This window comes from Somniosus microcephalus, chromosome 15 (genome assembly GCF_052327205.1).
Source record: "Somniosus microcephalus isolate GS21.2 chromosome 15, FLI_Smic_1.0, whole genome shotgun sequence".
In the NCBI taxonomy this organism is placed as follows: domain Eukaryota; kingdom Metazoa; phylum Chordata; class Chondrichthyes; order Squaliformes; family Somniosidae; genus Somniosus; species Somniosus microcephalus.
Window position 1 is genome coordinate 5,260,629 of NC_141001.1, and position 16,583 is coordinate 5,277,211.

Genomic DNA, 16,583 nt, shown 5'->3' on the forward strand with positions numbered 1-16,583 from the left:
AGAGTAAAGCTCCCTCTACACTGTCCCATCAAACACTCCCAGGGCAGGCACAGCATGGGTTAGATACAGAGTAAAGCTCCCTCTGCACTGTCCCATCAAACACTCCCAGGGCAGGTACAGCACGGGTTAGATACAGAGTAAAGCTCCCTCTGCACTGTCTCATCAAACACTCCCAGGGCAGGTACAGCACGGGTTAGATACAGAGTAAAGCTCCCTCTACACTGTCCCATCAAACACTCCCAGGGCAGGTACAGCACGGGTTAGATACAGAGTAAACCTCCCTCTACACTTGCTGAGCAGAAATTTCCTTCAATTAATATATTGGGAAGACTGAAGCCATTGTCTACGGTCCCCACCACAAGCTCCATTCCCTAGGCACCGACTCCATCCCTGTCCCTAGCAACTGTCTCAGCTGAACCAGACTCTTCAGAGCCTTGGTGTCCTATTTGACTCAGAGTAGAGGTTCCTTCCTCATATCCTCTCCAACCCCCATCCAGGCCTTTCTTACCTCTAGACTTGACTATTCCAACGCACTCCTGGCTGGCCTCCCACATTCCACCCTACGTAAACTTGAGCTCCTCCAAAGCTCTGCTGCCCGTGTCCTAACTCGCACCAAGTCCCGTTCACCCATCACCCCTCTGCTCGCTGGCCTACATTGGCTCCCGGATAAGCAACACCTCGATTTTAAAATTCTCATCCTTGTTTTCAAATCCCTCCATAGCCTCACCCCTCCCTACCTCTGTAACCCCCTGCGCTACTCCAATTCTGGCCTCTTGCATATTTTCATCATTCCACCATCGGCGGCCGTGCCTTCAGCTGCCTAGGCCCTAAGCTCTGGAATTTCCTCCCTGTACCGCTCCGCCTCTTGCTCTTCCTTGAAAACACTCCTTAAAATCTACCTCTTTGAGCAAGTTTGGGCAAGCAGGTCACCTGTCCCGATATCTCTGTGTGGCTCGGTGTCAGTTTTTCTCCGATTACACTCCTGTGAAGCACCTTGGGACATTTCACGATGTTAAGGGCACTGTACAAATGCAAGTTGTTGTTCTTGCACGGCCCAGTTTAACTGGAATACAAGTACCATTGACCGTGATCTGCCCACACTGCTGCAGAAGGGAGGCAGCAGCCTGTGTGGGCACAGGATGCCCTGGGTAGGTGGTCAGTGACAGGGTGCTTGCTGGGAGGTACCCACTGGCTGTTCTGTCCATGACAGTCAGATGTCCTGGGATGTGAAGCATGGGGTTGGGTTTGAGGGGAAGATAAACCATCCTAATGAATCTGCGGTCTGGGTCATGTTCCTCTCGCGTACCCAGGAGTTGTGCTTATTTCTAGAATCTTGTGGTTCAGTGTTAATGGAAACAAATGTACATATCGCACACATTATATACTCACGCACATCTACCCTCTCATACAGTCATAGTCACTGTTTACACTGTGTGTGTGTACAGGAGTGTGTGTTGCTGTACACTGTGGGAGTACTGTTTACACTGTGTGTGTGTACAGGAGTGTGTGTTGCTGTACACTGTGGGAGTACTGTCTACACTGTGTGTGTGTAAAGGAGTGTGTGTTGCTGTACACTGTGGGAGTACTGTTTACACTGTGTGTGTGTACAGGAGTGTGTGTTGCTCTACACTGTGGGAGTACTGTCTACACTGTGTGTGTGTACAGGAGTGTATGTTGCTGTACACTGTGGGAGTACTGTTTACACTGTGTGTGTGTACAGGAGTGTGTGTTGCTGTACACTGTGGGAGTACTGTTTACACTGTGTGTGTGTACAGGAGTGTGTGTTGCTGTACACTGGGAGTACTGTTTACGGTGTGTGTGTGTACAGGAGTGTGTGTTGCTGTACACTGTGGGAGTACTGTCTACACTGTGTGTGTGTACAGGAGTGTGTGTTGCTGTACACTGTGGGAGTACTGTCTACACTGTGTGTGTGTACTGTTTACACTGTGTGTGTGTACAGGAGTGTGTGTTGCTGTACACTGTGGGAGTACTGTCTACACTGTGTGTGTGTACAGGAGTGTGTGTTGCTGTACACTGTGGGAGTACTGTCTACACTGTGTGTGTGTACAGGAGTGTGTGTTGCTGTACACTGTGGGAGTACTGTCTACACTGTGTGTGTGTACTGTTTACACTGTGTGTGTGTACAGGAGTGTGTGTTGCTGTACACTGTGGGAGTAATGTCTATAATGTGTGTGTGTACAGGAGTGTGTGTTGCTGTACACTGTGGGAGTACTGTCTACACTGTGTGTGTGTACTGTTTACACTGTGTGTGTGTACAGGAGTGTGTGTTGCTGTACACTGTGGGAGTACTGTCTACACTGTGTGTGTGTACAGGAGTGTGTGTTGCTGTACACTGTGGGGGTACTGTCTACACTGTGTGTGTGTACTGTTTACACTGTGTGTGTGTACAGGAGCGTGTGTTGCTGTACACTGTGGGAGTACTGTCTACACTGTGTGTGTGTACAGGAGTGTGTGTTGCTGTACACTGTGGGAGTACTGTCTACACTGTGTGTGTGTACTGTTTACACTGTGTGTGTGTACAGGAGTGTGTGTTGCTGTACACTGTGGGAGTACTGTCTACACTGTGTGTGTGTACAGGAGTGTGTGTTGCTGTACACTGTGGGAGTACTGTCTACACTGTGTGTGTGTGTGTACTGTTTACACTGTGTGTGTGTACAGGAGTGTGTGTTGCTGTACACTGTGGGAGTACTGTCTACACTGTGTGTGTGTACAGGAGTGTGTGTTGCTGTACACTGTGGGAGTACTGTTTACACTGTGTGTGTGTACAGGAGTGTGTGTTGCTGTACACTGTGGGAGTACTGTTTACACTGTGTGTGTGTACAGGAGTGTGTGTTGCTGTACACTGTGGGAGTACTGTCTACACTGTGTGTGTGTACAGGAGTGTGTGTTGCTGTACACTGTGGGAGTACTGTCTACACTGTGTGTGTGTACAGGAGTGTGTGTTGCTGTACACTGTGGGAGTACTGTCTACACTGTGTGTGTGTACAGGAGTGTGTGTTGCTGTACACTGTGGGAGTACTGTTTACACTGTGTGTGTGTACAGGAGTGTGTGTTGCTGTACACTGGGAGTACTGTTTACGGTGTGTGTGTGTACAGGAGTGTGTGTTGCTGTACACTGTGGGAGTACTGTCTACACTGTGTGTGTGTACAGGAGTGTGTGTTGCTGTACACTGTGGGAGTACTGTCTACACTGTGTGTGTACAGGAGTGTGTGTTGCTGTACACTGTGGGAGTACTGTCTACACTGTGTGTGTGTACAGGAGTGTGTGTTGCTGTACACTGTGGGAGTACTGTTTACACTGTGTGTGTGTACAGGAGTGTGTGTTGCTGTACACTGGGAGTACTGTCTACACTGTGTGTGTGTACAGGAGTGTGTGTTGCTGTACACTGTGGGAGTACTGTCTACACTGTGTGTGTGTACTGTTTACACTGTGTGTGTGTACAGGAGTGTGTGTTGCTGTACACTGTGGGAGTACTGTCTACACTGTGTGTGTGTACAGGAGTGTGTGTTGCTGTACACTGTGGGAGTACTGTCTACACTGTGTGTGTGTACAGGAGTGTGTGTTGCTGTACACTGTGGGAGTACTGTCTACACTGTGTGTGTGTACTGTTTACACTGTGTGTGTGTACAGGAGTGTGTGTTGCTGTACACTGTGGGAGTACTGTCTACACTGTGTGTGTGTACAGGAGTGTGTGTTGCTGTACACTGTGGGAGTACTGCCTACACTGTGTGTGTACAGGAGTGTGTGTTGCTGTACACTGGGAGTACTGTTTACGGTGTGTGTGTGTACAGGAGTGTGTGTTGCTGTACACTGTGGGAGTACTGTCTACACTGTGTGTGTGTACAGGAGTGTGTGTTGCTGTACACTGGGAGTACTGTTTACGGTGTGTGTGTGTACAGGAGTGTGTGTTGCTGTACACTGTGGGAGTACTGTCTACACTGTGTGTGTGTACAGGAGTGTGTGTTGCTGTACACTGTGGGAGTACTGTCTACACTGTGTGTGTGTACAGGAGTGTGTGTTGCTGTACACTGGGAGTACTGTTTACGGTGTGTGTGTGTACAGGAGTGTGTGTTGCTGTACACTGTGGGAGTACTGTTTACACTGTGTGTGTGTACAGGAGTGTGTGTTGCTGTACACTGTGGGAGTACTGTCTACACTGCGTGTGTGTACTGTTTACACTGTGTGTGTGTACAGGAGTGTGTGTGTGTGTGTGTCAATACAAAAAACAACAGACAGGAGACGGTTGAATTTGGATGGATGGTGAACATTGAGATCTTACCTGTCATCATCCAGCTGAGGTCTCATCAAGGCCCAGATATTCTCCATCCCCATGAATATCAGAGGGTCACAGTACTGAGTTAACTGTGACTCCTGCCCACCCCTCCCTCAGCCCCAGAGGCAGTGTAAATGGTTCTGAGCACCACCAATCAAAGTAGGCCACACAGGGTTGAGAGAACCTTTGACCTGGTGTAGTCGCCGTACATTGGACAAGTCCCCTGTTTGTGACGGGCAGCTCTAAGGGTCACTCGCTGCTCACCATTGGGTGTCCGCTGTTGGAAACTCTCAATCTCATCTGTTTCTTGCAAATCACTTGTACATACTCCTCCTGGTGAGCCGTAGGGTACGTATGGTCGACCATCACCCTACTCAATGTCCAGATGCAGGTCTACCAAGTCTTTACCAATTAAAGGGGGCTGATTGGGAGATCCATTCCCCCCCACCCCGGTCCTACCTTGTCGACCTTGGTCCAGATGACAGTGGGCACTGGCTCTCCACTGATGGGCACATCCAGCCGCAGTTTGTTTCCAGCCACGACAATGATGGTGGCATCAGGGATGCTGCCCAAACAGTCCAGGTGGATTTTGGGAGGATCTGTGGAGTCCAGACACATCTGCTTTAACACAGTGAGGCAGCAGAGACAGATCCAACACCAGCAATGCAACACTGTTAATATTGGGATAGATGTATAAAATAAAGACTATACCTTGTCGAGGCACATAGTCGATTTTAACCTCTGGAGAGAGGGAAGAAGAGAGAGAGAGAGAGAAGGGTACAACATTAAAATAAAGTAGAAATCCAGCAAAACTATGTGTACAGTGTAGAGCAAAAAGGATCCTATTACAGGAATCAGGCAGAATACATGTCCCGCCAACCAACCAGCAATCACTAATCTGTCTGATTGATCAACTCTAATATCCTCCTGATCAACCAGCCTAATGAAAGGCTACTGACTCGGAAACCGGATTCGACTAACTCTCCAGTTGAGACTTCACTGGATTAAGCAACCAAAGTAGTGGAGAGGCTAGAATGGTGAGGACTGAGCTCAAACTGACAATCCTAGCATGGTGTGTACACTCCATTTCTACTCTACTTTGTCTAGCTGCTCAGAAAGTGGTGCTGCAGTGCAGGGAGTTGGGTTCACTGCAGCATCACTTCCCAACCTCAAACCCATCAGAGTCTGTAGCTCACCCAGGAAATTCAGCTTGGCGGAGAGGTTGAAGGCAAACCCATCAGGCACGAAGGTGTAATCGCCCTCATCTTGTGGCCTCACATTGTCAATCACAAGCTTGTGGATTCTGTGGAGCACAAACATATCAATGTGTAAGTCTGACTGTAACATAACAGACTGTAATGGTGTGTGTCTGACTGTAACATAGACTGTAATGGAGCGAGTCTGACAGTAACATAACAGACTGTAATGGAGCGAGTCTGACAGTAACATAACAGACTGTAATGGTGTGTGTCTGACTGTAACATAGACTGTAATGGAGCGAGTCTGAAAGTAACATAACAGACTGTAATGGAGCGAGTCTGACAGTAACATAACAGACGGTAACAGTGTGTGTCTGACTGTAATACAGACTGTAATGGAGCGAGTCTGAAAGTAACATAACAGACTGTAATGGAGCGAGTCTGACAGTAACATAACAGACGGTAACAGTGTGTGTCTGACTAACATAACAGAATGTAACAGTGTGTGTCTGACTGTAATACAGATTGTAATGCAGAGAGTCTGACAGTAACATAACAGACTGGAATGGAGCGAGTCTGACAGTAACATAACAGACTGTAATGGAGCGAGTCTGACAGTAACATAACAGACTGTAATGGAGCGAGTCTGACAGTAACATAACAGACTGTAATGGAACGAGTCTGACAGTAACATAACAGACTGTAATGGAGCGAGTCTGACAGTAACATAACAGACTGTAATGGAGCGAGTCTGACATTAACATAGACTGGAATGGAGCGAGTCTGACAGTAACATAACAGACTGTAATGGAACGAGTCTGACAGTAACATAACAGACTGTAATGGAACGAGTCTGACAGTAACATAACAGACTGTAATGGAGTGAGTCTGACAGTAATAAAACAGACTGTAATGGAACGAGTCTGACAGTAACATAACAGCCTGTAATGGAGCGAGTCTGACAGTAACATAACAGACTGTAATGGAACGAGTCTGACAGTAACATAACAGACTGTAATGGAACGAGTCTGACAGTAACATAACAGACTGTAATGGGACGAGTCTGACAGTAATATAACAGACTGTAATGGAACGGGTCTGACAGTAACATAACAGCCTGTAATGGAGCGAGCCTGACAGTAACATAACAGACTGTAATGGAGCGAGTCTGACATTAACATAACAGGCCGGAATGGAGCGAGTCTGACAGTAACATAACAGATTGTAATGGAGCGAGTCTGACAGTAACATAACAGACTGTAATGGAGCGAGTCTGACAGTAACATAACAGACTGTAATGGAGCGAGTCTGACAGTAACATAACAGACTGTAATGGAGCGAGTCTGACAGTAACATAACAGACTGTAATGGAACGAGTCTGACAGTAACATAACAGACTGTAATGGAGCGAGTCTGACAGTAACATAACAGACTGTAATGGAACGAGTCTGACAGTAACATAACAGATTGTAATGGAGCGAGTCTGACAGTAACATAACAGACTGTAACGGAGCGAGTCTGACAGTAACATAACAGACTGTAATGGAGCGAGTCTGACAGTAACATAACAGACTGTAATGGAGCGAGTCTGACAGTAACATAACAGACTGTAATGGAGCGAGTCTGAGAGTAACATAACAGACTGTAATGGAGCGAGTCTGACAGTAACATAACAGACTGTAATGGAGCGAGTCTGACAGTAACATAACAGACTGTAATGGAGCGAGTCTGACATTAACATAACAGGCCGGAATGGAGCGAGTCTGACAGTAACATAACAGACTGTAATGGAACGAGTCTGACATTAAAATAACAGACTGTAATGGAGCGAGTCTGAGAGTAACATAACAGACTGTTACGGAGCGAGTCTGACAGTAACATAACAGACTGTAATGGAGCGAGTCTGACAGTAACATAACAGACTGTAATGGAGCGAGTCTGAGAGTAACATAACAGACTGTAATGGAGCGAGTCTGACAGTAACATAACAGACTGTAATGGAGCGAGTCTGACAGTAACATAACAGACTGTAATGGAGCGAGTCTGACAGTAACATAACAGACTGGAATGGAGCGAGTCTGACAGTAACATAACAGACTGGAATGGAGCGAGTCGGACAGTAACATAACAGACTGGAATGGAGCGAGTCTGACAGTAACATAACAGACTGTAATGGAGCGAGTCTGACAGTAACATAACAGACTGGAATGGAGCGAGTCTGACAGTAACGTAACAGATTGTAATGGAGCGAGTCTGACAGTAACATAACAGACTGTAATGGAGCGAGTCTGACAGTAACATAACAGATTGTAATGGAGCGAGTCTGACAGTAACATAACAGACTGTAATGGAACGAGTCTGACATTAAAATAACAGACTGTAATGGAGCGAGTCTGACAGTAACATAACAGACTGTAATGGAGCGAGTCTGACAGTAACATAACAGACTGTAATGGAGCGAGTCTGACAGTAACATAACAGACTGTAATGGAGCGAGTCTGGCAGTAACATAACAGACTGTAATGGAGCGAGTCTGACAGTAACATAACCGACTGTAATGGAGCGAGTCTGAGAGTAACATAACAGACTGTAATGGAACGAGTCTGACAGTAACATAACAGATTGTAATGGAGCGAGTCTGACAGTAACATAACAGACTGTAATGGAACGAGTCTGACAGTAACATAACAGATTGTAATGGAGCGAGTCTGACAGTAACATAACAGACTGTAATGGAACGAGTCTGACAGTAACATAACAGACTGTAATGGAGCGAGTCTGACAGTAACATAACAGACTGTAATGGAGCGAGTCTGACAGTAACATAACAGACTGTAATGGAGCGAGTCTGACATTAACATAACAGGCCGGAATGGAGCGAGTCTGACAGTAACATAACAGACTGTAATGGAGCGAGTCTGACAGTAACATAACAGACTGTAATGGAGCGAGTCTGACAGTAACATAACAGACTGTAATGGAGCGAGTCTGACAGTAACATAACAGATTGTAACGGAGCGAGTCTGACAGTAACATAACAGACTGTAATGGAGCGAATCTGACAGTAACATAACAGACTGTAATGGAGCGAGTCTGACAGTAACATAACAGACTGTAACGGAGCGAGTCTGACAGTAACATAACAGACTGTAATGGAGCGAGTCTGACAGTAATATAACAGATTGTAATGGAGCGAGTCTGACTGTAACATAACAGACTGTAATGGAGCGAGTCTGACAGTAACATAACAGACTGTAATGGAACGAGTCTGACAGTAACATAACAGACTGTAATGGAACGAGTCTGACATTAAAATAACAGACTGTAATGGAGCGAGTCTGAGAGTAACATAACAGACTGTAACGGAGCGAGTCTGACAGTAACATAACAGATTGTAACGGAGCGAGTCTGACAGTAACATAACAGACTGTAATGGAGCGAGTCTGACAGTAACATAACAGATTGTAATGGAGCGAGTCTGACTGTAACATAACAGACTGTAATGGAGCGAGTCTGACAGTAACATAACAGACTGTAATGGAACGAGTCTGACAGTAACATAACAGACTGTAACGGAGCGAGTCTGACAGTAACATAACAGACTGGAATGGAGCGAGTCTGACAGTAACATAACAGACTGTAATGGAGCGAGTCTGACAGTAACATAACAGACTGTAATGGAGCGAGTCTGACAGTAACATAACAGACTGTAATGGAGCGAGTCTGACAGTAACATAACAGACTGTAATGGAGCGAGTCTGACAGTAACATAACAGACTGGAATGGAGCGAGTCTGACAGTAACATAACAGATTGTAATGGAGCGAGTCTGACAGTAACATAACAGACTGTAATGGAGCGAGTCTGACAGTAACATAACAGATTGTAATGGAGCGAGTCTGACAGTAACATAACAGACTGTAATGGAGCGAGTCTGACAGTAACATAACAGACTGTAATGGAGCGAGTCTGGCAGTAACATAACAGACTGTAATGGAGCGAGTCTGACAGTAACATAACCGACTGTAATGGAGCGAGTCTGACAGTAACATAACAGACTGTAATGGAGCGAGTCTGACAGTAACATAACAGACTGTAATGGAGCGAGTCTGACAGTAACATAACAGATTGTAATGGAGCGAGTCTGACAGTAACATAACAGACTGTAATGGAGCGAGTCTGACAGTAACATAACAGATTGTAATGGAGTGAGTCTGACAGTAACATAACAGACTGTAATGGAGCGAGTCTGACAGTAACATAACAGACTGTAATGGAGCGAGTCTGAGAGTAACATAACAGACTGGAATGGTGTGAGTCTGACAGTAACATAACAGACTGTAATGGAGCGAGTCTGACAGTAACATAACAGACTGTAATGGAACGAGTCTGACTGTAACATAACAGACTGAAATGGTGTAAGTCTGACAGTAATACAGCCTGCAACAGTGTGGCCCCGATACATACGGTGAGATCGAAAGTGGCTGATGGACCTGTTGATGCCGTGGACATGGAGGTCCTGCCGAATTTAACGGCAGGACCTCATCTTTATTTACTTCCGTTGTCCCGGTGGCAGCCCGCCAGATTGACAGACTGGCCGTCTGCTGGGAGAGAAAACCAGCAGCAGGAGGCTGCAGCTGTGGGCCCTTGGGGACGGTCCCTTGCAATCGGAAGTGCGGAGGGAGTGAGGGATCGGACCTGGGGGGATGAGGGGCTGGCGATCGCAGCAGGGGAGAGCGAGGCCATGATCGGCAGAAGGGAGGCCGAAGCGATAGCACTGCTGATCTGCCTGGCCCACAAGGAGTGCGATCTGAGGCACTTATAATCTGGAGCAGACAGCCATCAGCTCCCCTTTACTGCCGAGATTCCCGAGCTGTGGGAAAGCCGTGCAGCAGCCTGATTGAAACATGTCAATGAATGTCCTGCCTTTCCAAAGCAAGACACTCGCAGGCCACGAAAACCGCCGCCGTGAAAATGGCGGCAGGCACATCCGCGTCAGGGTAGGGTCGCATTTCACGTTTTTTAGGATCTTATTGTTCCAATCTAGAGCTTAAAATACAGACAGGCTATGTTACACCACCCTACCCCCCCACCCAGACACTCGACCCGCCCAGACACCCTGCCCCCCCGCCCAGACACCCTGCCCTGCCGCCCAGACACCCTGCCCTGCCGCCCAGACACTCGACCCGCCGCCCAGACACTAGGCCCGCCCCCCCAGACACTAGACCCGCCGCCAGACACTCGACCCGCCCCCCAGACTCTCGGCCTGCCCCCCAGACTCTCGGCCCGCCCCCCAGACTCTCGGCCCGCCCCCCAGACGCTAGGCCCGCCCCCCAGACGCTAGGCCCGCCCCCCCAGATGCTAGGCCCGCCCCCCCAGACGCTAGGCCCAGCCCCCCAGACGCTAGGCCCAGCCCCCCAGACGCTAAGCCCGCCCCCCAGACTCTAGGCCCGCCCCCCAGACACTAGGCCCGCCCCCCCAGACACTAGGCCCGCCCCCCAGACACTAGGCCCGCCCCCCCAGACACTAGGCCCGCCCCCCCAGACACTAGGCCCGCTCCCCCAGACACTAGGCCCGCCCCCCCCAGACACTAGTCCCGCCCCCCCAGACACTAGGCCCGCCCCCCAGACACTAGGCCCGCCCCCCCAGACACTAGGCCCGCCCCCCCAGACACTAGGCCCGCCCCCCCAGACACTAGGCCCGCCCCCCCAGACACCAGGCCCGCCCCCCCAGACACTAGGCCCGCCCCCCCAGACACTAGGCCCGCCCCCCAGACACTAGGCCCGCCCCCCAGACACTAGGCCCGCCCCCCAGACACTAGGCCCGCCCCCCAGACACTAGGCCCGCCCCCCAGACACTAGGCCCGCCCCCCAGACACTCAACCCAACTCCCCAGATACTTGTACGATAGCAAAATACTGCAGATGCTGGAAATTCAAAATAACAACAGAAAATGCTGGAAAAACTCAGCAGGCCAGGCAACATCCGTGGAGAGAAATTAGAGTCGACGTTTCGGGTCGAAACCCTTTTTCAAAACTGGAAAGGAAATGAAATAGATCGAAAGGCAGGGCTGCGAGAGAACAGAAGAAGTGAAGAGACATTAAGAGGTATTGAAAACCAGACGAGATGGTGATAGGACAGTGGAGACAAAAGACGGCTCAGATTAGGTGTGAAATGTTCTGGCCGAATGAGAGACAGCTGCCATGTGGGAGAGAGAAAAAAAAGGGGTGGGGGGGAGGGAAAACCCAAAACAAAGGTGTGGAAAAAAAATATAAGTAAAAATGTGATAGGGGCCGAGGTTATGATCTGAAATTGTTGAACTCGCTATTGAGTCCGCAAGGCTGTAAAGTGTCTAATCGGAAGATGAGGTGCTGTTCCTCGAGTTTACATTGAGCTTCCGTGGAACAATGCAAGAGGCCGAGGACGGTGAGGTCCGAGTGGGAATGGGGCGGTGAATTAAGATGACAGGCGACCGGAAGCTCGGGGTCACCCTTACGGACTGAACGGAGGTGTTCCGCAAAGCGGTCACCCAATCTGCCTTTGGTCTCCCCAATGTAGAGGAGACCGCATCGTGAGCAGCGAATACAGTATACTAGATTGCAAGAAGTACAAGTAAATTGCTGTTTCACCTGGAAGGGGTGTTTGGGGCCCTGGACAGTGGGAAGGGGGGGAGGTATAGGGGCAGGCATTACATCTCCTGCGCTTGCACGGAAAGGTGCCAGGCGAAAGGGTAGGGGTGCTGGGGGTGATAGAGGAGTGGACTAGGGTGTCTCGGAGGGAGCGGTCCCTACGGAATGCTGAAAGAGGAAACTAGAGCCACCCCCACCATTTACCTGCCAATGTGTGTGATTTGCAGTCTGTCATTGGACACGACCTCCAAGCCATTCTTGAACCACTTCCCTTTGACTTTCTCATCAGACACCTCGCACTTGAAGATGGCCTGCTCTTTGGCCTTCACCGTCAGATCCGCAATTTTCTGGTAAATCTCCAGCTGTTTCTCTGCAGACATATAGGGACAAAGGAGAATGTGGGACAATGGCCCCAAAACCAGGCTGTGACACCCACCTTTTCACCTCTCAGTCTGGACCAGAGCTTCTGCTATGGGAAACAAACTGGCCGAGGAGAACTCAAACATTTGATGAGCCGCAATAATTTAAAGGCCGAGGCTTCTTCTTGTGCCTTGCAACTTGACAACGGGCAATGGGGACTGTCAACCCTGAGAATCAGGACACATTCATAAATGAACACGTGCCCACAAGGGAAACACAAGCTCCTCTGTGGTAATCAAGTTGGTATGTGCCTACAGGAGGAATGTGTTTGGGGCCTAGTGTAGTGTATGTACCCGTCTACCTTTAAGAGAACTATTGTATGTAACCGTCCACCTTTAAGAGAACTACTTTAGGTGTTGCACTACTTTGTTGGCTTCTGTATACTGTAATACCGACGGTGACCACACCGGTATATAAGTGCTGTGTCAGGATTTATTGGGCAGATTCGCCCTGACCTTCGAATAGTAAAGTCCTGTTTTAAGTTACTCTTGGAGTCTGTGTATTAATTAACTAAACAACCCACAGACTTTACACCTAGTGGTAAGGATCTCTCCCTGCCACATGCTTTATGCAGACTGGGCTGTGGATGAAGGGCCATTGAAGGTAGGTCCAGGCCGGGACTGAGGGTGAGGGGGTTATAGAATCATACAGATCAAAAGGAGGCTATTCAGCCCATCATGCCTGTGCTGTCTCTTTGAATGAGCTATCCAAATGCTCCCACTCCCCCGCTCTTTCCCTATAGTGCTGCAATTTTTTCCCTTTCAAGTATTTATCCATTTCCCTTTTGAAAGATATTATTGAATTTGCTTCCACCACCCTTTCAGGCAGTGCATTCCAGATCATACCAATTCACTGTGTTAAAAAAATTCTCCTCAGATCACCTCTAGTTCCTTTGCCAATGATCTTCAATCTGTGTCCTCTGGTTACTGACCCTCCTGCCACTGGAAACAGTTTCTCCTTATTTACTCTATCAAACCCCTCATGATTTTGAACACCTCTATCCAATCTCCTGTTAACCTTCTCTGCTCTAAGGAGAACAACCCCAGCTTTTCCAGTTTCTCCACATAACTGAAGTCCCTCATCCCTGGGACCATTCCAGTAAATCTCCTCCGCACCCTCTCCAAGGCCTTGACACCCTTCCTAAAGTGTGGTGCCCAGAATTGAACACAATACTCCACCTGAGGCCTAACCAGTGTTTATAAAAGTTTAGCATAACTTGCTTGCTTTTGTACACTATTCTCTATTAATAAAGTCAAGGATCCTGTATGCTTTTTTAACAGCGTTCTTAACTTGTCCTGCCACCTTCAAAGATTTGGGTTCATATACCCCCAGGTCTCTGTTCCTGCACCCCCTTTTATATTGTACCCTTTAGTTTATATTGCCTCTCCTCATTCTTCCTAGAAAAATGTATCACTTCACACTTCTCTGCGTTAAATTCCATCTGCCATGTGTCCGCCCATTTCACCAGTCTGTCTGTGTCCTCCTGAAGTCTGTTACTATCCTCCTCACTGGTTATTACATTTCCGAGTTTCGTGTCATCTGCAAACTTTGAAATGATGCCCTGTATACCCAAGTCCAAATCATTAATCAAAAAGAACAGTGGGCCCAAAACCGACCCCTGGGGAACTTCACTGTATACTTCCCTCCGGTCTGAAAAACAACTGCTCACCACTACTTTCTGCCCCTTACCCAATTCCGTACCCATGCTGCCACTGTCCCTTTTATTCCATGGGCTTCAACTTTGCTGGCAAGCCTATTATGTGGCACTTTATCAAACGCCTTTTGGAAATCCATATACATCACATCAACTGCATTGCCCTCATCAACCCTCTCTGTTACCTCATTAAAAAACTCGATCAAGTTAGTTAAACACAATTTGCCTTTAACAAATCCATGCTGGCTTTCCTTAATTGATCCACACTTGTCCAAGTGACTGTTAACTTTGTCCCTGATTATTGTTTCTAAAAACTTTCCCACTACTGAGGTTAAACTGACTGGCCTGTAGTTGCTGGGTTTATCTTTACACCCTGTTTTGAACAAGGGTGTAACATTTGCAATTCTCCAGTCCTCTGGCACCACCCCCATATCGAAGGAGGATTGGAAGATTATGACCAGGACCTCCGCGATTTCCTCCTCAACTTCCCTCAGCATCCTAGGATGCATCCCATCCGATCCTGGTGACTTAGCAACTTTAAGTACAGACAGCCTTTCTAGTACCTCCTCTTTATCAATTTATATCCCATCCAGTATCTCCACTACCTCCTCTTTCACTATGACTTTGGCAGCATCTTCTTCCTTGGTGAAGACAGATGCAAAGTACTCATTTAGTACCTCAGCCATGCCCTCTGCCTCCATGATTATGTTGTGGCAGAACCACTGAATGACTCTAGCTAACTGTATATAATTCTCTTTAACGATGTTCTAACACCAGCCTAAACCTGTACCATTGTGTTAGGCATTACTGTGTTTTGTATATAGAGTTTGCATGTACGGGGCGTGGCCCCTTTAAGAGCGCGGGAAAACGTGATGACGTCACGTGGCAAACCATGGGGCTGCCCAGGCAGTCCTTGTGGCATCTCCGTTGAGTAAAGACCTGTTTAGTTGTTCTCGTGTGTCGATCTCCGTTATTCGTAGGAATTCGTTAATTCCTACAATGTCTCCTTTTTGGTCCCTAATCAGCTCTTACTACCCGTTTATTATTTATATGCCGATAGAAGACTTTTGAATTCCCTTTTATGTTAGCTGCCAATCTATTCTCAAACACTCTTTGCCCCTCTTATTTTCATTTTCACTTCCCCTCTGAACTTTCTATATTCAGCCTGGTTCTCACTTGTATTCTCAACCTGACATCTGTCATACACCCCCTTTTTCTGCTTCATCTTACTCTCTATCTCTTTTGTCATCCAGGGAGCTCTGGCTTTAGTTGCCCTACCTTTCCCCCTCATGGGAATGTACCTCGACTGTACCCGAACCATCTCCTCTTTAAAGGCAGCCTGTTGTTCGATTACAGTTTTTCCTGCCAATCTTTGATTCCAATTTACCCGGGCAGATCCATTCTCAACCCACTGAAATTTGCCTTCCTCCAATTAAATATTTTTCCTCTAGATTGCTTCCTGTCCTTTTCTGTAGCTAATCTAAACCTTATGATACTATGATCACTGTTCCCTAAATATTCCCCGATTGACACTTGCTCCACTTGACCTACCTCATTCCCCAGAACCAGATCCAGCAATGCCTCCTTCTTCGTTGGACTGGAAACGTATTGATCAAGAAAGTTCTCCTGAACACACTTCAGAAATTCTTCCCCCACTCTGCCCTTTACACTATTACTATCTCAGTCTATATTAGGATAGTTGAAGTCCCCCATTATCACTACTCGATAGTTCTTGCACCTCTCCCTAATTTCCCTGCAAATTTGTTCCTCTATATCCTTCCCACTAGTTGGTGGCCTATAGAATACACCTAGTAGTGTAATGGCACCTCTATTGTTTCTTAACTCTAACCAAATAGATTCTGTCCTTGACCCCTCCAGGACATCCTCTCTCTCCAGCACTGTAACATTCTCCTTATTCAATACTGCCACCCACCTTCTTTCTTTCCTTCCCTATCTTTCCTGAACACCTTCTATCCATGAATATTTAAAACCTAATCCTGCCCTTTTTTGAGCCAGGTCTCCATTATCGCCATGACATCATATTCTCATGTGACTATTTGCGCCTGCAGCTCACCAACCTTATTTACCATGCTTGCTGTGTTTACACACATGCACTGTAAACCTATCTTAGACCTTCTTGTATTCTCTCTTAGTCTGACCCCACCTAATACCATACTATTTCTTACTCTAGCGCTATCTGTCTCTCCCAATCCTAGAGTACTTAAGGAAGTGGCCCTAGAAATAGTAGATGCATTGCTGGTCATCTTCCAAAATTCTATAGACTCTGGAACAGTACCCATGGATTGGAGGGTAGCTATTTAAAAAAGGTGGTAGAGAGAAAACGGGGAATTATAGACCGGTAAGCCTGACATTGGTAGTGGGGAAAAT

General features: G+C 47.5%; 1 protein-coding gene across 1 annotated transcript in view; it reads right to left on the reverse strand.

The window, feature by feature from the left end:
* The window catches only part of LOC147106511 (myosin-binding protein C, cardiac-type-like), a 191,436-nt gene that overhangs the window by 136,182 nt on the left and 38,671 nt on the right, over window positions 1–16,583 (reverse strand). The window contains exons 4-7 of the mRNA XM_086007469.1: window positions 12,326–12,491; window positions 5,492–5,598; window positions 5,007–5,036; window positions 4,755–4,894 (exon numbers count right to left, since the gene is read on the reverse strand). Coding sequence (XP_085863595.1) covers window positions 4,755–4,894; window positions 5,007–5,036; window positions 5,492–5,598; window positions 12,326–12,491 — 443 coding nt within the window. The remainder of the gene's footprint in view (window positions 1–4,754; window positions 4,895–5,006; window positions 5,037–5,491; window positions 5,599–12,325; window positions 12,492–16,583) is intronic.